Source organism: Rattus rattus, chromosome 2 (genome assembly GCF_011064425.1).
Source record: "Rattus rattus isolate New Zealand chromosome 2, Rrattus_CSIRO_v1, whole genome shotgun sequence".
Classification (NCBI taxonomy): domain Eukaryota; kingdom Metazoa; phylum Chordata; class Mammalia; order Rodentia; family Muridae; genus Rattus; species Rattus rattus.
In genome coordinates, this window is record NC_046155.1 from 193706106 (window position 1) to 193728686 (window position 22581).

At 44.7% G+C, this 22581-nt stretch overlaps 1 protein-coding gene across 1 annotated transcript in view; it reads right to left on the reverse strand.

Moving 5' to 3' along the window:
- Nucleotides 1-22581, reverse strand: part of Arid1b (AT-rich interaction domain 1B) — a 345497-nt gene that overhangs the window by 234484 nt on the left and 88432 nt on the right. The window contains 1 exon segment of the mRNA XM_032894759.1: nucleotides 16224-16373. Coding sequence (XP_032750650.1) covers nucleotides 16224-16373 — 150 coding nt within the window.

Consider the following 22581-nt stretch of genomic DNA (forward strand, 5'->3'; position numbering starts at 1 on the left):
TTGGCCCTTTAAGACTTGGCCTGCATAGCAGAGAATGGCTTCAGGCAACAGAAGCCAGGCCCAGACTGAAGAGGCACAGTGTGCTTGAAAGTCTGCTTAGGGACTGAAGAAAGAAGAGAAACTGGGTGTAAACAATCATAGAAAACACAAACAATTTGAAAATAATAAAGTGAAGTCTGCAAAGGAAGGGAAAAGATTAAAAAGAAAATATTTCCTATGTTAAAAAAGAAGAATATAAGGAGAGAGGACATCTGGACTTGATACAGCTTTATTTTGCCCGTCAGCATAGAAATGATATGCTCAGCCGTGGCTGTAGTTTTACATATCTTGTACGAGAAAGACCAGAATGGAGACACCTGAGCCTAGGACAGGACCAAGGGATGGAGCCCTGGCTCACAGGCCACAGAACAGAGGTTAGAGGATTCTTCTCATCAGAAGAATCCAATCTGGAATCTACAACAGCAGAAAAGGTAGTTCCAGATGCGAAAAACCCACAACAGCTTAAAGAATCAGAACAGCAAGATGTAATATGTGAACTAAGAACCTGGACTCTGCTAAACGACGCTAACTTAGGGCAATGTCACACAATAGACTGTGTTTCGTTTTATGGCCTTCGGAGACACAGGAGTTAATACATCATACCAAGTGATTCTCAGCTTGCAAATGTACTAGAGATGGTGTCTGTCTGAGAGATGCCTTTGCAGACTGAAGCTGATGATGCCTTCATGTGTGTGCATTAGAATGCACCAATATTTTAGACATTATTCATAGAACATGTTACAGGTATTTCTCAACCATCCCACAGGTCAAACAGTTGTAAAGGACCCAACAGCACTTTAAAGGAAATACTCCTAGAACAGAAGAGAGAGAGACGTGATCTCCCAGAGACAGACTGCACAGTCCTTTGTTAACTTTAAACTTTTTGAAGGCTAATGAGTGCAAACAACAGCTGCTGGGAGACTCTGGATTATGGAAAACCTGCTGCACTCAGTCAGCCTGATTATACTAGGGATGTCCCAACTCCAGAATGAACGGAGTGTGTCACACTGGGGAAGAGGTTTTGTATTTGTTTCCACAGTAAAAGAAAGGAATCAAGAACAACGAAAACAGGTACCTTGCATTGTTGACCCCTCTGCATGGGAACAGATCCAAGGCTGGCTGAGACATTAAAATGTCTATGTATAGCCAATGCACTATGTTGGCACCCTCAGGACTTAGGCCATCCTTTTCCCTGGCATAGGTGAGCGTAGGTAGCAATTTATTACATTTGGTTATACAGTCCAAACTTATAGACAGATAGATGCCTTACCTGCTTGAACGGAGAGCAGAAAATCATCTTTAATTGATCTGTGTACACGGCACATGTTATTGTAGAAATATGCATGTTACTTTGTGAACGTTTATATGTTTATAGACACCAAGTGAATTTAAAGAAGCACAAACAAGATCACCCTCAGGGATGCTGAGAGGGATGCAGAGATGCTGAGACACTGAGATGTTCATTCTAGCATCCTGCTCAACCCTGCCTGAGACTGCTGCAATGCTGTTTCCTCAACAATCTGCACCCAGAACAATTTCTAAATTTCTACATTATCCAGCATCACAGGCTGTTCCAGTCAGGACTTTATTTAAGCCCTAAGTTTTGCAGCATTCAAAGACTCAACAGCAAATGTTACAGCTAGCTTTAAGACTGAGCAATATGGGTTGGGGATTTAGCTCAGTGGTAGAGCGCTTGCCTAGGAAGCATAAGGCCCTGGGTTCGGTCCCCAGCTCTGAAAAAAAAGAACCAAAAAAAAAAAAAAAAAAAAAAGACTGAGCAATATTCCAATTTCCTTAGGACCTCCGAACTCAATCCCAACAGCATGACGTAATTTTAAGAGAGCAACGCCCATATTCCAAAGAGGTGGGATGTGCGGTTTTTGGCCACTCGATGGATGATGACTATTTGTCATAGTTTGGTGTGTGTGTGTGTGTGGGGGGGGTGTTACAAGTTGTAATGGTCTTGGGCAGGGATGACACAAAATAAGGAAGTTAGGTTCAGGGATTTTTCTCTTTCTTTCTTCTGTCCTTCTTTCTCTCCTATCTAGAGTTAGGGAGAAAAGGAGAAAGAAGAGATGAAGAGAAAACGGGGGACATAGGAAAGAGAGGATAAAAGGGTAGATTACTGAACCTACTTTTAGAACAAAGAACATAAACAAGCCAACTATGTTTACTCTTGGTATGGACTGCCTATATTGATACAGTCATGTTATGTTGTTAGAATATACTATGTATGTTTCAACTCTTGTTTAAGGTAGTGTACCTATGTAATTCTTTAAAATGCAATGTTAAGTTCCAGTCCTTTTGAAAGCTGCCATTACACATGGTATAGGATAATTTTAAAATGCAAGTTAGTAGTTAATCAATCACACTTATGGTCATGATAGGTACTAGTTTAGTCAACTTCAGAGACAAGCTCCGCCGGTTGAACTGATAGCAAACAGCTAGAATCAAGCAATTCAGATATCTAGAGATAGACAGATGACCTTCAAAAGCCTCAGAGACCTACAGAAGATGGCGTTTAAAGATGATTTATTAATGAAAGGCCTGTTCTGACAAGGAGACAAGTCTGCTCCTGGCAACACCTCCATTTTACTGCAAAGAAGATGAGCAGTGAAGAATGTCCTGTGGAGTGTGCGTCAAAAGTGGCAAGATGGCATTGGGCAAGAACTGTCTTCACTTCAACTGCTGACAAAATGTTGCCCATACTGGACAAACAAGACACTGGGAAGTTGACTCCTGAGCCTTGCAGGGAAAAGGTTGCCTGTTTCACAGAAAAGTCCTTCGGATACTCTGGGCAAGAAGGCCAAAGATGGATGCTCCAATGTTGGAGAGGAAGCTTGAGCGACTGTGCAGCCGGCCGAACAGAGGATAGCACCTTCTCCACGCCTGTCTTGCTACACCCGTGTCTCACAGCTGCCTCCTGCCCTAGCCTAGAGCACCTGGTGCCCAGGACTCGCTTACCCATTGTCTAGGAATTGCCCTCACTTCCCCTTAACATAATTAGGTTTTCTCCTCACTGCCACAAAGTCTCCAGCAACGGCTCAAACAGGAATGGATAAGTAGAGTCAAAGCTCACCTATGCAGACGTTCGTTCCAAAGTTTATAGATGCTTTTGTGGCTGTCTGAAGCTGAGCACTTACTGGCAGTGGGCTCAAATGTAAACACCAGGAGCACTGCCTCCTTAAGTCAATCTCCTCTAAAGCCGGAGGAGGAGGGCCCTGTACCGTTCTCCTGTGACAAACGGAAGCAATGGCATGGAGTGAAACAGAGACACAGCGCTGGCACCACAGGATGCAGCCCAGGCTGAGGTGACTTCTGGGAGCCTCAGGGACGGGAGGCGCATGCTGCCACAGGCCTTACTTCAGAAGTGTAATTCACTGTATGCTGCATGGAAGAACATATGTTTTTCAGAGTTAAACTGTAAGACTGCCCCAGCTCTGACTGTGATAGCTATTTTACACGATTCTATTTTCTTCGGAAAAGGGAGCAGCCATTTGCCACATAGTTGTAAGTCATGGCATCTCTATTTGAGAACTGCTTATAAAGAACAGGTATAGAGAAAGAGGCATTTTTATTTGTAATTTTGCTTTGCTTTAAGAAAGTACAATTAAAACACCTGTACACACACCCCAAACTTAGCTAAACAAGGCTCAGACCCTCATTTGTCTCAATGACCAAATGACCGATGCACTGTCAGGACGGTGCACGGTGCGGGGGTGGGGTTCAGTGACTGAGAGTGCTTGCTGCGTGTCTGGAAGACCTGAGTTCAGTTCCCAGCACCCATATCAGGTCAGTTACAATGGCCTGAAAACTTTAGCTCCAGGTTCTGACAAGCTCTGCTGGCCCTCCATGGGTGTTCATGAATAAAAAATAAAAATAAATACTTTTAAATTTTTAATAGTCTTTTACTTCTTTTTAGTCTCAGAGGGAGTAGGGAGCAAGAAAAGCCACATTGGTTAGTGAAGCCCTAGAGTTCTGAACTACAGTTGTCATGCAGAGTAAAATGCCCTCTACTTCCACTAACAGGAAACTGCATCTCCTCAAGCTTCAGAACCTTCTGAGAGACCCTTCAACCAACCCCATCTCCCTATTCCCTCACAAGCTGGAGAAATCCCATCTGTTGCTCTACTGTCACCTCCTGAGGACTGGGGCTCAGGCAAGGCAAGCAAGGCCCACTTAGCACTGACGGAACCTTGAGACACTCCCTCACATGCTTTGCTCTTACTGTGGGTCATACCTGCTGCAGTGACCTGAAGTTAACACACACAAAACAATGACAAATGGATAGCTTATGAACATTCAAAGTACCTGATATCTTCCCCAAGTATCTGGGGCACATTAAAAACCATAAATTACACCCACAAGGCAAAGTCTGAACGTGCCCATTGCTTTCTGCTGCACACTACTAATGATGCATCCTAAAGGGCCCTGAGTCAGCTGTGTCAGTGGATTACTGGTGCAACCCCTGATAGAGGGGGAGGCTTTCTGCAGCTATGACAATGGAGTTGTTATAAGCACGGAGAGAGGGTGAGGACACGCAAGGCTACTGACTAGCCAGGGCTCAAAGGCGGGGCTGCATCAGAAGCAAAGGGACAGACAGAAGGCCTGCCCCCGTTGACATGGAGGACTGTGTTCTCCACCGTAAAACCCTGTCTTTCCTGTCATCTCAAGAATCCTTCATTGTATTTCATTCTGCAGATACAAGGAGAAGAAAGGAGAGAGTTTGCTGAAGAGTCTGGGATGCAGGAAACACCCTGCTGCACACCAAGGACCCTAAACTGCTGCTAATAGGTATAGAGAGAGGCACTTCTCTTCCAGCTCCGGGAAGGCCACTGGGTGCACAACAACAACAACAACAACAACAACAACAACAACAACAACAACAACAAAACTACAAACTTATAGCTTTCGAAAGGTTTTCCCTAATACACAATGGGAAACTAAGTGCAAACCACCTTTGAATGGACATACTTCAAATTCTTTGTTTGGTAAGGTCTTACAAATAAGTGATTGGTTTTAAATGAAGGAAACAACAGACTGCTTGGAAGACAGTCCCCCACTGTCGTATGCTAGCTACCCACCTTGTCTACAGGAGAAGAAAAGAGTACCCACTGTCCTAAGAAGAGCAGTGGGGATGTGGGGTTCACAGAGCCTAGAGGCCGAGAGCACAAAGAAACCTGCAAGGGTACAAGAGCCTCTTCTGTGTGCTCCTGAACAACGAGGCAGGTCCTTCAGGTTTACAGGCTGTGGAGTCATGGACACTGTTGAGGCTCAGGACATGAGAGTCACTGGAAAGTACGTGCTAAACGATACATATAACTGTGCTAGGGGAGGGTCTAACTTGTTCAAGCATATCAAGAGGAATCTAGGACAAAAAATACAAGTCTCTAAAAGAATGCAGCTCTGTACCCAGCCATTCCATTTGGGTAAGATAAACTCTGTTAGCCCCCAGGCAAGCTTGAATGCACACAGATACATGCCCATCCCCCTCCCCACACAAAACCAGCTGGAACTGCCTCCAACAAGTAACTGTGGGCCATATTGAAAACCTTAATGCCCCACAGCAAATGTTTTAGTTTTCAACACTAAAAATAATCAGTTTGCCATGCACCAGAAAGTAAAAAGAAACTTTCAATAACTAACTAGCAACGATATTCAAAATGTTTACTGTCTATCTGTTTTGTGCCAGACACTGACCTCAGAACTAAAGATAAAATAGCCACAAAACAAAGTCCTTCCTCTCACAAAGCCAATTTCCTACCGGGGAGGTGCAAGCAAGACCAAACCCTAATACACAAGTCTGTACAAGCATGCAGCGTCCAGCTCAGGGGACGCCAAAGCACAAAGGCAGAGGCGTGTGGAAGACGGCACTGAGGGCTACAGGCAGGCTGGACGGCTGACTCCTCTGGTCTCTGAACTTCACATGACCAATAAGTGTAATTTTGTTGTTGTTGCTGTTGCTGAGGTTTCTGGTCAAACTTCCAGGAAGAACAGAGTACTTATTTGGGAGAAGGGGTTACAGAAGGCTGAAGTCTGCAGAGCATGGTTTTATGGGAGCTTCAGAACCCTTAGAGGCATCTTCTTTATAATCAGGGCAGGAGCTAGACAGGCAGGGAGGAGAGAGTCCCAGCTATAGGTACATCTGACAATCACTACACATTCAATGCCATGACGCCGAAGACGCACAGTGAAGAAGAGTGGGGATTGAAAGAGAAGGCTCCGAAGCCAGACCACAGGAACACACAAGGCGGGGAGACAAAGAGAAACTGAGCAGAGAGTGAGTGGTGACCAGCAAGGTCCCAGGAGAGCCAGGAGGCCAGGGATGAAAGCAAGAAGCCACAGGACAGGATGCTTGCCGGGTCAAATGCTTCTGACAGGCAGAATCAGAAGGAATGACACCTGTAGGGAAGGGCGGGGCCTCCTCTCTGAGCATCTGATCCACTGGCAAGGACTCCAGGAGGAAGCACACAAGGCAGAGAGCAAAGTCCTGGCTGCCTTTGCCAGGACCAAGGCTGGGATGGAGGCACCAGGAAAGGACATTGGAGAAATGCATACAGGGGACTCACTGTGCCACAAGGTGACTGTGGTTAACAATAGACTGCGAAGAAGGCTGCTAAAAGTGGATCAGAAGTATTCCAACCACAAAAATCATGTGAGCAATGCACACCATAATTAGCTGGATTCAGTCACCCCTAATGTCTACATACAGCAGAGCATCCTGGTATACGGGATGATACATACAATTTTACCTGCCAATTTAAACAGAAGAGGCACAAAAGCACACGGAGAGAGCTGTTCAGCAAGTACTGAGATAAATGTCTTATCTAGTGGGGTGAAGTCAGGTGGTAATGGGCCATAAAGGAGGAGAGGAAAGGCACCGGGCAAGAGTGCCCACGTGTTCTGATGCTTGCAGAAGCAACAGAAAGGAAATGCAGTGCTTCAGGAAGGGAGGAGAAAGGCAGGTATGTGAGTGCCACGGGGAAGGGCGAGACCTCCTATGAGCCACACAGAGGGCTGCAGCATCTCGCTCCTCCATGAACCAGGCAGCAGCATGACCACAGAGATGAGGGGGGTGACAGAGTAAAAGCTGAGAGGCTCCTGCTTATAGGAGTGGGTTCCTAAGAGGGCAGCACATCTGAGAGGATTTCCAGGAATTATAGAGATGTCCTGAGTCCAGCTAGCTAAGGCGAGAGGAAATGCAGAGGGCCAGACAGACAGACAGACAGACAGAGCGAGCATGCCCAATCGGCTACAATGCTGGACCTGAGACACAGGGTTTTGAAGTGTTACATGTTAATTCAGAAAACACAATCAGACAGAAGGGACTTCAAAAGTTCTAGTATGTTCAGATCAACTTGTCTTTGCACTTGGACAATCTGTTTGCATATGCTATGGTCACTCTCCTTGTTCTGAGAACATTTTCCTGCCATGGCTTGCTTCCCTGAGGACTGCTTGTGCTGCCAGCTTCCATGGAGTCAGGCTGCTCAGTTCTGAGCTAGCCCTGACACACTGAGCTCACCCCGTGGACTCCTTGCTGGTAGCATACCATTTTCATTCTCCTGTAGATTTGACTGAGGAAATATGAGCATGTGTGGAAATGCCTGCTGTCCTTTGCTGTGCACGGACTATTCCAATCTTTAACTTTTGTATCATGTAAAGCTGACTATCTATGAACTTTATCTCCCCTGACTTAAGAAAATGTATAACTCGCATGCATGGCAAGATGCCAGGTGAGTAACTGCTTGCCACAAAGGTAAAGACAATCAATGAGGGCTGGCGAGACTGTCCTCAGGAAAAATGACTGCCACCAAGCCTGATGGTCTCCAAAGGCTTACTACTCTCGTGCACACCAAATGCAGAGACAGAACTACGAATGCACACATGTGATGAGAGTCTGTGAGTCCTGTGCAGGAAGACCTGGGATAGCCCACGGATATACATCATTGTCCCACATCCTGAGCTACCTCAAAAAGTCATTCCTGTGTACCTAAAACATACCGCCAAGCCCAAAGGCCTGGGCTTGCTGCTAATCCCAGCTACTTGGGATGCTGAAGCAGCAGGACTGAAAGTTCAAGGTTTACATAAGCTCCAAAGTAAGTTCAAGGCCACACTCGGCAACTTAAATGATTCAATTAGCTTGCCTGGCATGTGTGGGCCTGACTCAGTCTTGCCTATATACCATATACACACACACATGCTATAAAAGCTGACTGAGCCTAGAAACCAGAGGAACAAAGTGTTCTGTGGATTGTTTTAGAATGCCCTGAATCCCCAGGAAGGAGACTACATAGTAACTATTGACTGTGTGCCGTCTTGTTGAGAACTGTACGGAAAGTGTCTCGCCACTGTAGCAGAGAATACCACATGATGATCTTGCTGGAAATACAAGGCATGCTAACAACACAAGGCTCCTGCCAGCTCTCCTCTTGTGCTGTGAAGACACAGAGACCACAAGTGAACTTCAAGCATCTGCAGGAGGTTTCTAATGGCTGTGTCTGAACGCTCGCCTATGGCACTACAGCACTGACTACAGCTTCTTCTTCACTTCTGCTGTAGACTAGGCATTTTGTTCTGGTTCATTTAAAATTCTGAAAGTAGCTTATTTATCTATAAACAGTCTTTAAAATGAAAAGGGGGATTAGAAAAGTTCCATTTTATAAAATGAGAAAGTTAAGCCAGGCATAGTAGAACATGTCTGTAATCCAGAACACTCGGGAGAATGAGGCAGGAGTAACCTCAGTGTGAAGCCAGCCTGGACTATTTTTTTAATTAAAAAATAAAAAAAGAAGTGTGAGCCTTCCAAATTACTTGATATCAACATTGTGTTTATAAAGTTTTAAGCAATATAGTAACAAACAACTAGAGAGGTTTGATTCTCTGCTGACGGAAGGACCTGAGCCGCAGAGAAGCATCTCTGTCACACTTGGCCTCAGTAGGAGTGCCTCTCGAGAGAACAGGAAGCCAGCCCCAGCTGGCGCAGTCCGCTTCGACCAGAGTTCAGCTGGTTACTGTGCAAGGGCCATGTGAGGGGTGGGAGGGAAGCCTGAGCTTGTAGGGGGGAGGACAGCATGGAGAACAAAGCTGGAGACCATGAAGGACCACTGACTAAAATGGTACAAACCCACAACAGAGAAGGAAGAGGCAGGCCTGGACGCAGAGACAGGAATAAAGGGCGCAACTCCTTTGAGAATCAGCAGCCACTGGCTGACCACCACCGGGGTGTCTGGTCAAAATTAACACTTGCCCCTGTGGTGTGCAAAACCGCAGAAGGAGAGTTTTATTTAACGTGGTCCCAGAGGACATACTACATGAGCCCTCTAATCAATCTTGGCTTAGCTGGTGTGGGACAACCAAACATTATGTCAATGTGATGCTATAAGCTCCCAGGACGCACAGTCACTGGCCAGTAATGACGGGTACCAAATTAGCCTTCACAAGGTGTGGGTTATACTCAGATGTAGTAGGTGAGAAAGATGGAGGGGCACAGGGAAGGCTGGTCTGCCTCTCATGTCTCCAAGCCTGGGCCAGTAGTGACTACAAAGACAAGAGCTAGAGCCACCACAGGCATCCACTCAAAAGGAATTCGGGGCAGTCTCTGGAGAGGGCAGGGCAGGAACACTTGGGGCTGTGACTTACGGCAACCATAAGTGCATGCTACTCTTCACGTCAGTGTGCCCTGCTGACAGTGTGCAGGAAACAGAAGATCATACTCAGCTCTATCAGACAAAGCAGCTGGAAAGCCGTTCTATGGGACAATGGCCCAGCTTCCCACATGTCAATGCACAGTCAGCAGAGGAAGAAGGGATGCATCAGTGGGCTAGCCTTGTCTAAATTCTATCTGAAACGAACAGACAATATACATAGTAAGGCTCCACTAGCAGATAGCAAGCTGAAGAATTTAGTACTTGGAGAAGATGACATGTGTCTGAGGAAGCATGAGACCAAGGTGGAGAACAATGGGCACTGAATTAACTCTGAAGGTATTTGGTGATGTCATTTGGTGGTGGCATCTGTGTGCAGACTGTGCAGTCTTGTTCATGTGCACATCAGAACATCTGTAAGAAAGGAACTTCACAGGAGAAAGAATTAAACACGGCTCTGATGGCTGGCACCCCGAAGGAATCAGTGCTTAGAGATGATGAGCCAGTAAGAGACCTTCTAAATACTCCTTCTGAGGAAACCAGCTCAGAACCCTGACTAGCCTCCATAAAAACACTTTCAGAAAGCAAAGACTTAAAGGAATCCTCAGACAATCCTCAGAAATAAAAGACAAAGACAATGGCATCAAAGCTGGAAAAACGGTCCAGTGTAGTGCTTAGAAGAAATATTGTAATCTGGGATTAAAGGGTCCAAAGACGCTAAACATACACCTGAGAAAAGAAAAGACATCAGAAGAATGGAAACTAAGACCCTAGAGGGAGCAAAACATAATACGTATGTGTGTATGATGTGTGCATACATACATACATACATACATAAGTATGCACATACATACACACACATACATATTAATGGAAAAGACAAAGACCAAGGAAGTCCAGAAAAGCTTTTACCAAAAATGATTTTTCTTAACTAGATGAGCTGGAAGAGAAGATAAATGATTGAAGAACTGGGAAGGGACGAAGTTAGGAGGAGATGAGGGACATGATCAATGGCACTTACACGCATGATGGAAACATCAGAGCCCATTAATATGGACAATTCATTAGTGTTAATAAAAGAGTAAAAGAAAAGTGTCAGTTCCCATGCCTCAGCTCTGGATCGTACAAAGATTATGCTAATAAGGACTATGAACTTATTTTAATAAAGTTAAAAGTGAAATAACCAGATTCATAAATATAAGAATACTTACATGGCAACCAATTTTAGAAAAACTTTATAACTCTTACAATCACATACAAAAAAACTAGAATCATGAGTTAAAATCTCCAGGTGAAACAAAGGGTGAAAATTAAGCATGCCATCATTTGCTATGGCTTTCTGGACACTCCTGCAAAGCATTCAAAGGACAGACCATTCATTTCAAACACCACAAATTCCTCCAGTGAAACAGAGAAGAGACAAGTCTGCAATTTACTTACAAAGTGCCACAGACACCAGCTATTCTAAAGGATAATTACAGCTCAATCTCATTCACAAACACTTGTGTAAGGAACCCAAACAGATGTCAGAAAACAGTCAACTGTGTGTGTATGAGCATGTGCACACACGCACGCGCGTGCACACGCACACACACACACACACACACACACACACACACAATGTATCTTGAGGCTAGTTTACTATTTCCATAAGTGAGGTTCACACAGCACAGAAAGAAATTGTACATGAGAAAAATAAATGCTCTTCTCTACAAACAACAAAGAAAAAAAGGGAAAATTCAGTTTCCATCATGGATAAGATGCCTTAGCAAGTTAGAAAAGTGGAACCATCCTTAAGCCCAGCAATGGGCAGCTACCAAAAGAAAGAAAAACACAGGTGAAGATTACATGTAACAATGAAAGGCCAAAGGCTTTCACATAATTAAGACTAAGAGGACTGGCCTGTCAGTTTCTTCCAACGACACAATGGGAGAGGCTAGAAAATACAATGTAAGAATACAACTTACAACAGTGACAAAAGAGGAAAGGCACAGGGATATCCCTAGTGGGGCAGTGCTTCTGAAGAATGTAAAGGGACCATTAAGCTGCCTAAGAAATGGAGTGAGTAGGTAGGTGGTGTAGTGCAGGTGTGATGTGCAGGTGTGATGTGCAGGTGTGATGTGCAGGAGTGATGGAGAATGGCTGGGATGGCAGGGCAGCTCCTTCAGCATACAATGCTGCAAAGGCACAATGATCATTTGGCCTCATCACTTATGTCAACTGCATGCCACTTTACTCCCACTGCCAGCTATGAAACTATCACCCAGTTTTCCCCAGGGCCTTGAGGACTGACTCTCATTCCCTAACCCCTCTTGTACATGATACCCAGCACTATTAGTAACCTCCTTCCCTCCCAAGAAGCTCCCTGGGTTCCTTAGGCCAGCATCCTCCCTGGCCTGTAGCACAAGAAGCTAGTAGAAAATACTCAGTATCACATGCTTCTGGCCTTTCAGGGCTGGGCTTAACTGCACGCACTGTTTTGAATGCTTTTCCACTTTTTTAAGAACTATCTATTCCGAAGAAAAATACATAAAGCAAGAAAAGACACGATTGCAATAACAACAAAAACAGACAAATTAGGGAGAAAAAAAAACCAGTAAGTAATGAAAACCATTAGGCTAGGCATGGTAGAACACGCCAGCAAAGGTAGAAGAGGACATTCTGGCCAGGCTGCGCTAGATAGCAAAACATAAGAAAGAAAACTCCAGAAAGAACACTAAGGATATGCAACTAGCACATACCAAGCAGCAGCAAAAACAAAAGAAACAAACAAACAAAATACGATATAAAAAACCGAACAGAAAAGAACAGAAGCCCAGAGGAAATTCGAACAGCTCTCACAAGGGAACTGAGCAAATGGCAGAAGGCCCCTCTCCATCATTAGAGGGATCAAATTTTAACTGGTGACTTGAAACAAGCAAATGGCCATCCATGGTGTGGGCAGGCCTCATCCGATTCCTGAGGCTAGATTCAGATAGACACAGGTTGAGTGACACCATTCCAACCACACCCACACCAGGGCCTTCTGGGTCTTTCATCCACAAACAAACTTGGGACCTGGCACTCTCCATGCTTTCATCCTGGTTGTCTTAAACACTCGCTTGTTTATTTTATGTGTACCATAGCGTTCATGTATGGAGGTGAAGGAAAGCTTCTGGAAGTACCTTCTCTCCTTCTACCACATGGGTCCTGAGAGACTAAGCACAAGTCATAAGGCGCACTTCTGCCCACCACTCATCTCCTTAGCCCCAGCACCCTCTGTTTCTACAAACCAAGGAGCACATGGAGGGGGCATTTCTGATTCCTGGGGAGCCCACCAAAATGCACAGAATTTTCATAAATCAAGTTTAAAACCAAAATGAAAGAAATCAAGATTAAAAGACAGAAACTCACAGCTCAGGAAAAATGCTAAGAAAAATGCTTTCAAATTCAGACCCAAACCACGCCCAGCACTGATGACGTAGGGAAAAGTGCTCAGGCATGGTGGACACAAAGGGAGACACCCTCCCAGTGGCCTCTGACAGAGCTGCCGTAAGAATTCCCTCCAGACACTCTTGTCTATGTAGGGAACAAAGCATACAGGAGTTATAAGGGCAACACTGTCGGAAACACCTAGAAACAATCTAAACGTCATTAAAAAGAACTGACTAAATACATTGTGATATGGCCATAAAACCCAAAAAAGCTATAAAGGAAGGAAAGGAACACTAGAAAATCTATGTGAGTGAATGAGTGTGTGAAAGAGTAAAGGGATAAACACAGCTTACAGTACATCTTCAACTGTACAAAAGAGTTCATAATTACACATGTAATCTCCGTGTGCGTGTGCGTGTGTGTGTACACATATGTATCTATAATAGTGAGGTTATTTGGCAAAGTGTGATATGCGTGGCTAGGGGTAACTAAGATGGCAAGAAACTTTTCTGTTTTTTTTTTTTAAGAGAGTCATTGTATTAAATATCAAATTGAACTTTGAAAAATTCAGATATTTTACACTCAAGAGTTAGAACATAGCTGGGCAGTGGTGGCACACTCCTTTAATCCCAGCATTTGGGAGGCAGAGGCAGAGGCAGAGGCAGGTGGATCTCTGAGTACTGTGGACCAGCCTGGTCTACAGAGTGAGTCTATAGGATAGCCAGGGCTATACAGAGAAACCCTGTCTCAAACAAAACAAAACAAAAAGAAGGAAGAGGAGGAGGAGGGGGGAGGAGGAGGAGGAGGAGGGGAGGAGGAGGAGGAGGAGGGGAGGAGGAGAGGAGGAAGAGGGGGAGGAGGAGGAGGAGGAGGAAGAGGAGGAGGAAAATAAAAGAAAACAAAAGAAAAGGTAAGAAAAAAAGTCCTGACATGTTTGGTTTTACTCAGAATCTTTTTTAAATGACCATTTTTTATAATGAGCCATTGTGGTTAAAAATACACTGTTTCTTTTCATATACCTCATTGCATTCAAGTCAATAAACAGTGGTAGCAGCAAAAGGAAACCCTAGACTAAGTAGTTAAGATAGTACTCATTAAAGCAGGCCCTGCCTGTGGCATGCTGTCCATGTTTAAATGTGAGGGGTAGTAACTGACTGACTAACTGCCATCTTCTGGAAGCCATCAGTGGAACAGTTCATGAAGGAAGTAAGTCTGGAGAGTGGTCCTGAGGAAATGCAGGTGTTACAAGTGAGGTTCACTGAGGCACATGAGTGTAAGGTGAGCCAGGCTGTCTGCAGAGTATCTGCATGAAGTGACCGAGCGCCCTGCACCCACGAGGAGTTCAGTAAGGCTCTGACAGCCCTGGAAAAGCCTTATCTCTCAAGGCACAGATGGCAGTCACTCTCCCCAAAGGGAACTGATATAAGTGCTTTAACATGTTCGCACACTGGTGAGGGCTAGATCACTGAAGGACTGCACACCCCACTTCCACAGACCCTAGATTGGCTGCTCACATCTTAAACACGCAAGTGTCTTCACTCTCTGTGGTTTTGATATGCTTTCTCCTAAAGTCATAAACTCCCTTACAAGTCTATAATCAAAGTCATGTGGCATCTGGCAAATCCTAAAGTACACTTTAAAATGAAGTTCCATGGGGCTGGAGAGACGGCTCAGCAGCTGGGAGCACTTGCTGCTCTTTCAGGACGTGAGCTAGAGTCCAGTTCCCACATTAAGGTGGCTCACGACTGCACCTCAAGGCAGAATCCGACTCCTCTATGGGCATGAGCACTCCAGTATACATAGCTGTACACACACAAAACACACAATTACAGGTAGTACAAAAGTTCTATTATGTATAAACTATACATATGTACATAGTCAACTGACTATTCCTGCCATAAAGAAGCCCTTAAAAAGTGAGCAGGCCTGTGTGCTCATGTTCTCCTTCCACACCCAGCACAACAGAGACAGTGCAGAGGGCAGTGTGGGCTGAGGGAGGCCCGCTGCCTCACAGGAGGAGCGGACCGCTGATCGGTCTGTCTGGGCTCACTGCAAGGCTCTCGGCTCCTCCCACTTGCCTGCTCCACTCAAGAGCAATAGTCTAAAGATGAACCGGAATCATTTCACCAAATACTTACGTACTCCACACTATCTTTTCAATTATGTAAATACAATAGACAGCCCAATAACAAATACTTACTCATTTCTATTACACCTATGTATCTATGTGTGCGTATGCACATGGAGGTCAGAGAACAAACTGGAGAGTCTAGTTTCTTTCTATCATGTGAGTCCTGGGGATTGGAGACTGGGGCATTAGGCTCAGGCAGGAGCCTTTACCCGCTCAGCCATCTTACCTGCCTTCAAAACAAGTGTTTAATTGGTCTAATGTCAACCAGAAACTAGATGTGTGTGGTTGCAGCACACAGTCCCTGCACCCAGGTAACCAGTGGCAGGAGAAGGGTCAAAGGTCGAGGCCACCCTGGTACATGCAAGTGAAACCCCCCACCTCAAAATACCAGAGGGAAAGGAGAGCCCGGCAGGAAAGCCCCAGAGACTGCTGAACAGCACAGCAGCCGCGCTGCTTGTACCCCGTGCTCTAGAAGCAAGTGGCTGCTTCTAAGCGAGTCTCAGCAGAATGACCATGTTCCCATGCTGCGGCACTTAACATCCGAACTAAAAAGGTCAAGATAAAGGGCCAGCCGGCATGGTCACATGACCTGCAACCCCTCCTGACCAGGCCTACTAAGTGGAAGGGCACCTTTGGAAAGATTTTAGGACACAAATGTGAAAGGAGCTGACACCTCCTACTGCCACCAGTCAGCAATGCAAGCAGCTACTGAAAGCTATTCTTCCCTGTCTTTAATTTCTTGCATATGGTGAGGAGACAAGGGACTGTGAAAGGATAGAGGGAAGTGCTGGGCCTTGTGGGAAGATCTCTGAGTTAGAGGACAGCCTGGTCTACATAGTTCCAGGACAGCCAAGGTACACAGAGAAACTCTGTCTTGAAAAAAAGAGCCTCAACCCCCATAACTCTTTAAAGGGCAGGAGGATTTTCGGAGTGTAATCAGTCTCTGGACACAGACCTGCAGGAGAAAACACGACAGGGGCAGTGGCTCTGCTTACCTGCTGTGGCTGGTACCTCTGCTGGGACTGTGGCTGTAGGTACTGTGCCTGGGGCGGGAGGTGCGAGGGCTGTGGCTGCTGGTTGTAATATGGCTGCTGGCCTTGCTGGCAGTAACCACTCACACCTTGCTGTCCATACTGCGGTGGCATCTGTCAGAAAGTCAAACAGAACAAATGAGGAACTGAAGAGGTGCGGGTCAATGAACTAAACTATGGCTTGGACTCCATCATGTGAAAAGGAATCTCAAGTCAGTGCTGTCTTCGTTAGATAAACTGACTTTCTGCTTCTGTTCACATGCTATCCCTGAAGTTGATGATGTGGGATTGCCTTTGACATGCTACTGTATCAGCTTATCAAGTATTGATAAGTCATGGAAGTCTAGTGGCAGGGGCTTCCTTCCTGGACACTGACATTTAAAATGTTCCTGCTACAAGAGCCAAACATGTATTACATTAATTCCAATTCCATCTCCACACAAAGGGCAAACTCCATTGAGTTCACACAGTCCAGGTTAACTCATTCATACACTGTAGGAGGCTGTGGTTGGATACAAGGTAGGTGTGTGTGCTTCTGGGTCAGATCACCCCAGCCCTGTCTGTAACAGATGTGGGAGGTGGATGACGCCAGCATTTGCTAAGAGAAAGTGTGTTCCATTACCACCAAACAAAACTCCCTGATCTTAGATGTGCTCGAAGGTCCAAGTGCAGGAAGCTGGGCCTACGAGGATACCTTGGGCAGCCCCTCGGCCCCAGTCACACTCGCTTCAGTTGCCATCCATGCAGTAGTAAGGGTTCTGTATCACATGTTCCCACATGAGGTGCTCCCTGTCAGGGGCCCAGAGCTGCAGGACCAGCCTATGCCCTCAAAACTGGGAGAGAAAGAAACTGCTTTTCCATTGGAGAGTATGGCCTCAGACTCCGTGACAGCAATGAAGAGCTAACACAGATACAGAGGATACTAAGTGTATCAAATAATACCACCTATATGGATTCTTGAAGGATGCACGTCTAGTAGAGAGGAGTTTTCTTAGTTGACAGAGCAGGTAAAAAACAAAGAATCTTGTATTACAAATACCAGAGCCAGCAGAAACCAGCCTCTCACTGCTCAGAGAACAGGCCCTCCTCATGAGAGATTACAGCCCTGACAGCACTTCCTAGCTTCTTTCAAGGTGATCCCCACCACAGAAATCTCTTTGTGCCCCCCAACCCAATTAGGAGAGCAGGAAGGAAAGAAAACCAAGAACCAGGCAATGAGTGCACTGAGCTGCTGCAGGCGGAGTCATCCTGTTGGTGATCCACAATATGTCCATGCGAGGACTGCAGCAACGTCAGCCCCAGGAGCCCACACTTCAGAAACCAGGGGGCCATGTCCACACTATAGAGCAAATTATCTACAAAAACACTGAGCAAAGAAAAAGAAGTGATACTAAAATGTCTGCCTCTAAGGCAATGCACTAATTCACAGCACAGACAATGAGTCAAAGGGAAATAATGCAAAAGGGCTCATGATCCTCTGTCTTACAATCCAGGCCAACTGTTCAAAGCCTCCCTGCTATGACCACTCTAAGTATGGTCAAGTTTACACAGGCTTTCCACCACACAGAATGTAGGCTGCTACAAGCAGGTGAGTTTTAAAAAAAAAAGCACTGCTAAAATCTTTGCTTTATTTATTTTACATTTTGATATTTCACAATGAATGAAGTCAAGCCAAGACTATCCATAAAAGCAGAGCTCCACAGCCTAGGACAGTGTGCTCCAGAGCACTGAGCACGCAGCCTCGCAGTCAGCACCCACACGTCTGATTCCGTAACAATGCTGTTTCACAGTGCGACCTTGTGCGATTTGAAGCAGTGGGGCTAACACATCCGCCAGCACTGAGACGTCTATAAGGCTTAGCCAACAACTCCCCTAGGAGCTGAGCTCTAACATGACTCCATGGCTTACCAAAACGCTCACACATATGGAGGTGTTCTTTGAGGGAGGGGTGCTCTGCCTTACAAGTCGACAAACTGTATGGCTCATGCATCATCGTCATGCACATACAGCTGTAAAGTTGGGGTACGTCATGATTTCACACTGATTGTGGCAGCCAAAAGTTTCATAATCTGGACTCTAGGTAGATGCCCAGACCAAGGCTGCAACGTAGCATTGCCTACCTCCTAAGCACTGCTTTAAGAACTAAGTTTCCAACATGGTAAGCAATTACCTACTGTTGGAACTAAGGCTCAGTTCTTTACTGCTTACTTGGCTTTGTTTTGACCAGTTTAGAAGTGGAGCGTTCAAACACCCACTACATGCTTTTTCAGACTTATTAAATAAAATACCACTATTATGAAACAAACTACTCCAAGGAGCCCACTGTCACCTTCTCAGGACTTGGCCACCAGGTACTCAGGATTGCCCCCCACTCCACCTCAGACTTGTATAGCCCATTATATTACTTCTGTGGTGCTAAGGCCCAAGAAGCCTACAGGTATTGCTGAAGTGTCAAAGGGTTAGAGACATCCATGAGGGACACACTGCAAGGTCCATGTTGGCTCTTCAGAGTCTTGGGAATCTTGACTGTTATAACCACATTTAAGATGAGCAAAGACTACCAGATGGTAACATGCATGTGAGACTGACAGTACCATGTGCCACGTTTTAGATTTGGAGCCATAGGCTTTTCTGCCTCAAGTGTCACCCTAATACAGAGCAGGCAAGTTCAACACCAGCATCATCCCCAGGCCTGACCAACTCATTTTACCATGAGGACAATGACCAGTTCTTTGTGGGCAACCCTGGACTGTGTGTGTATTGGATCCAACACCAAAGCAACCTTGTCAGAGGACCTCCCTGCAAAGTTATCTGATCAATGAGTGCGGCCAATTGGTCAGCTATCAGCATGTGAAATTTAAACTTGTCAAATGCTGTCACCTGTGCTGAGTACCAGACCTGAGCCCAGGATCACTCCATCCACCAGTAGAAGTCAGCACTGGACCAACACCCAGACCCGACAGCCATCAGTCATTATTGCAACCATACACCCTGTTATTCCAGCCCATGGCTACTCTATTAAGACTATCACCAAACTAAGCTAATGCGAAATCTCCAGAAAATATCTGGGACCCAGTGTTTACTCATGACTTTTAAAAAAGAATCTACTTTACTAATTTCTAGATACTTCTACACTTGAAAATAACAACTTCTCTTATAAAAGCTGAACGTTCCGGAGTATTCTATGGGAGAAGGAAGGTGTGTCTGAAGGGGATGCACCTTCCTCATGTATTCCCTCCAGGAAATTATTCCTATAAGAAACACGAGTCTCCACTGGCCCCCGTGTTTCACTTCACCATGCCTGGCCTTTCTGCTCATATTCCAAAATTAATGAACCATCCAAGTTTTCCTTCTCCCTCTTTATCAATGACCTCTCGACCCAGCAGGTCCCCATACACAAGCAGCTATGACACACTATATGACTCTGTAGGGCCCTGTTCCAATTATCAAGAAGAAGCACTCTAACTGGCATGAAAGGCAAACAGGAGAGACCAACCATTATAACCCACAACTGAGTTTTATATTACAGTGAGAAAGGTGGCATCAGACACACACAACAGTGTCAAGACACACATTTCAAAATCTTCCAAATCTAAAATGTCTATGTTGTGTTAAGTCAAAAAGAAAGCAAGGAGAGATGACAGTGGCATGAGGCCATGTGTGTGTGTGTTGTGTATTAGTTATGAACTCGCATACAGTAACAATACAAAGCATCCATTGAAAAGGATTCTGTTCCTATCCCATCAGGCATTTTAATACACATATTTAACATATTCAAGCTAGGTGCCTAATGGTGGTTTTTATTTCACATAAGAAAAATTACAGAGCAACTGGGCACACTGAAATAATTATGACTTCTATTCAAATAAAAAAAGCAAGTCTCTAAGCTAGGTCACAGTGTGTATAGAAGCAACATCTTTTTTCCTTGAATTCTGTCTCTAGGTACTTATCTTAAAGAAAAAAAAGAAGCAACTAAGCAAACATTTGCACAGCTGGGTGTTTAATTCTGTATGCTGAAAATGTAGAAATCTAAATGTCCATCAGCAGCAAACTCACTGAAGGGAAAAAGGAAGTCAAAACATGACAGGGCCACTAAGCACACTGGTCCCCACAACAGTCCATGCACTTCCGGGACTTAGGGTAAAGCGGCAAGCACTAATCAGGCTGTTTTAACATGACAATGTGGAGGTGCACATGTTCAAAGAGTTACTTAGCTACAGAATACACCAATGTTATCAAACCTTTAGTCTGGTTAAAACCCTTTTCCTGACTCTGGAACAAAATGCAGCTCATTTCTGATTATTTACTACTCCTGTCTGCTAAGAGTCAACACAAAACACACTGTAGTGATTTACCTTTAATAGCGGAAATCACTGTAATTTGTTTTTCATTAGTAGATTTTAGTCCCTTCCAGGTAAAATCTACACAATTGAAAAAAAATCACAGGAAAAACAAAACAAAAAACCTTAAATTCAACAGCTCCATTCAAATGAGGTAAATTCTGCTGGCTTCTGAGTTCACAGAAATATGAAATATTTTCCATGCATGAGAGAAACAGCAAGACATTCAGATACTCAGCTGATGCAGGGCTGAACCAGCTACAAGAGTGGGTGCTGATACTAACAAGCCCACCCTAAAGGAGGCTGCTGAAAGGTAACATGTCCTCCCACAGCTGTGAATCAACATCGGAGGTGCTTTTTTCCTTCATATTTTTATTTTAAAAGAGGGAGGGAAAGAGAGTGCGCACCTATTCTAAGGCTCCTCTAAAGAGAAACTACTCCACAACTTCCTCAGACTAGTTCTTCATTCTTGACAGGTAAGTCTTCAAGGAATGAGTGCTGTGTTCAGCATGCACGCTGTGCACGTGCACATGCGCTAAGTCTTCTCCATCTGACTCCACCAGGACCAACTTCTGCGAAAAGGCACACACACACACACACACACACACACACACACACACACACACACACACACACACACACACACCAGGGTCGTTTCAGGGTCAAAGCACTGCCTCACCCTTGATCCGATAGGTGACAGCACACAGGAGCCCCAGGTCCCTCGGCTGCGGTGTACCCCACCCCCACTTCTGTTCCCTGGATCCCAGCAGGTTCACCTACATCACAAACACTGCTGCTTATTCAGACTCAAAAACAAACAAACCCGGAAAGACTTAGCAAACCAACACCCTCCAACCCCCACCACCCCCACCAAGAAACTTAGGCTTTCCTGTAGTTACATAGATTTACATTTTGATTTGTGAAACAAGGAAAAGTTCTCATTTGTTGCTAGCAACCGCCCTTTTCAATGGCAAATTTGTTACTAAACTTTCTTAGTAAGGAACACTCAATAGAAGGACTTCAGATAATAAAAAACAACAGACATCATTATATTGCATTATATTTCTTTCCAGTTATTGTTCATGACCAACAAATTCTCACAGCTTACTCTAGGTCCAACTGCTTTCTATCTGGCAAATCACAGCACAAATGAACAAGAGGTCATACCAATGTTCTTCAGAGAGAATATTCTTTATGGCTGTGGGAACTAAATGATAGTGTCTCTTGTAACCTCAATTTCCAGGAGTCAGGGATCTGTCCAGAACAGCCTTTATTTACTCTTAATAAGCATTATGAATCTATTATCCATGAATTGATTTAGACTCTTCTTACATTCATTTGTATTTCCAGCCTCTGCTACCTCTTTAGGACAGTGATTCTGCAACATTATTATCCATTTTACAAAGTGGTAACTCTTCTAATTTTCATAAAATTAACTCTGTCAAACTTCATGGAGTGTGCCCTAGTTCTCATGCAACTTAGATTAATAAATGCATGGTCAAACAAGAAAGCCCAGTGCCTTTTCTTTATGAGATCAGATTCTTGCTCTCTATGGTCCTGCCTCTTGACTGACAGTGTTTCTGGTGACGGGTTAGTCCTTACAGCACATGGGGGAGCAGCATGAATGATTCCAAAGGCAAATGCTCCAGGCTGCATGAAAGAGTGGGATGACCCTCCTCCTTACCTTTAAAAAGAGCCTCCACCAACATTTCCGTCTGTCCTCTACCACCTCAGACATCAGCCAATTAAAGGCTTTATTTAAGAATTCCTAAGACAGACTTTCACTGGTAGTGAAACACTTTCCATTACAACCCAGGTTGAACAAGTTTTACTGTGTACAAAATTAACATTCAAGTGTATACTTAGAGTTTTAAGTTCATACATATTATGAAAATATATGTTCGTAAGTATGAACACATATGTTCATACATACATATGTAGTTTTATGTTCATGTTTCCTAGTCCTTCCCAAGCACCCATCA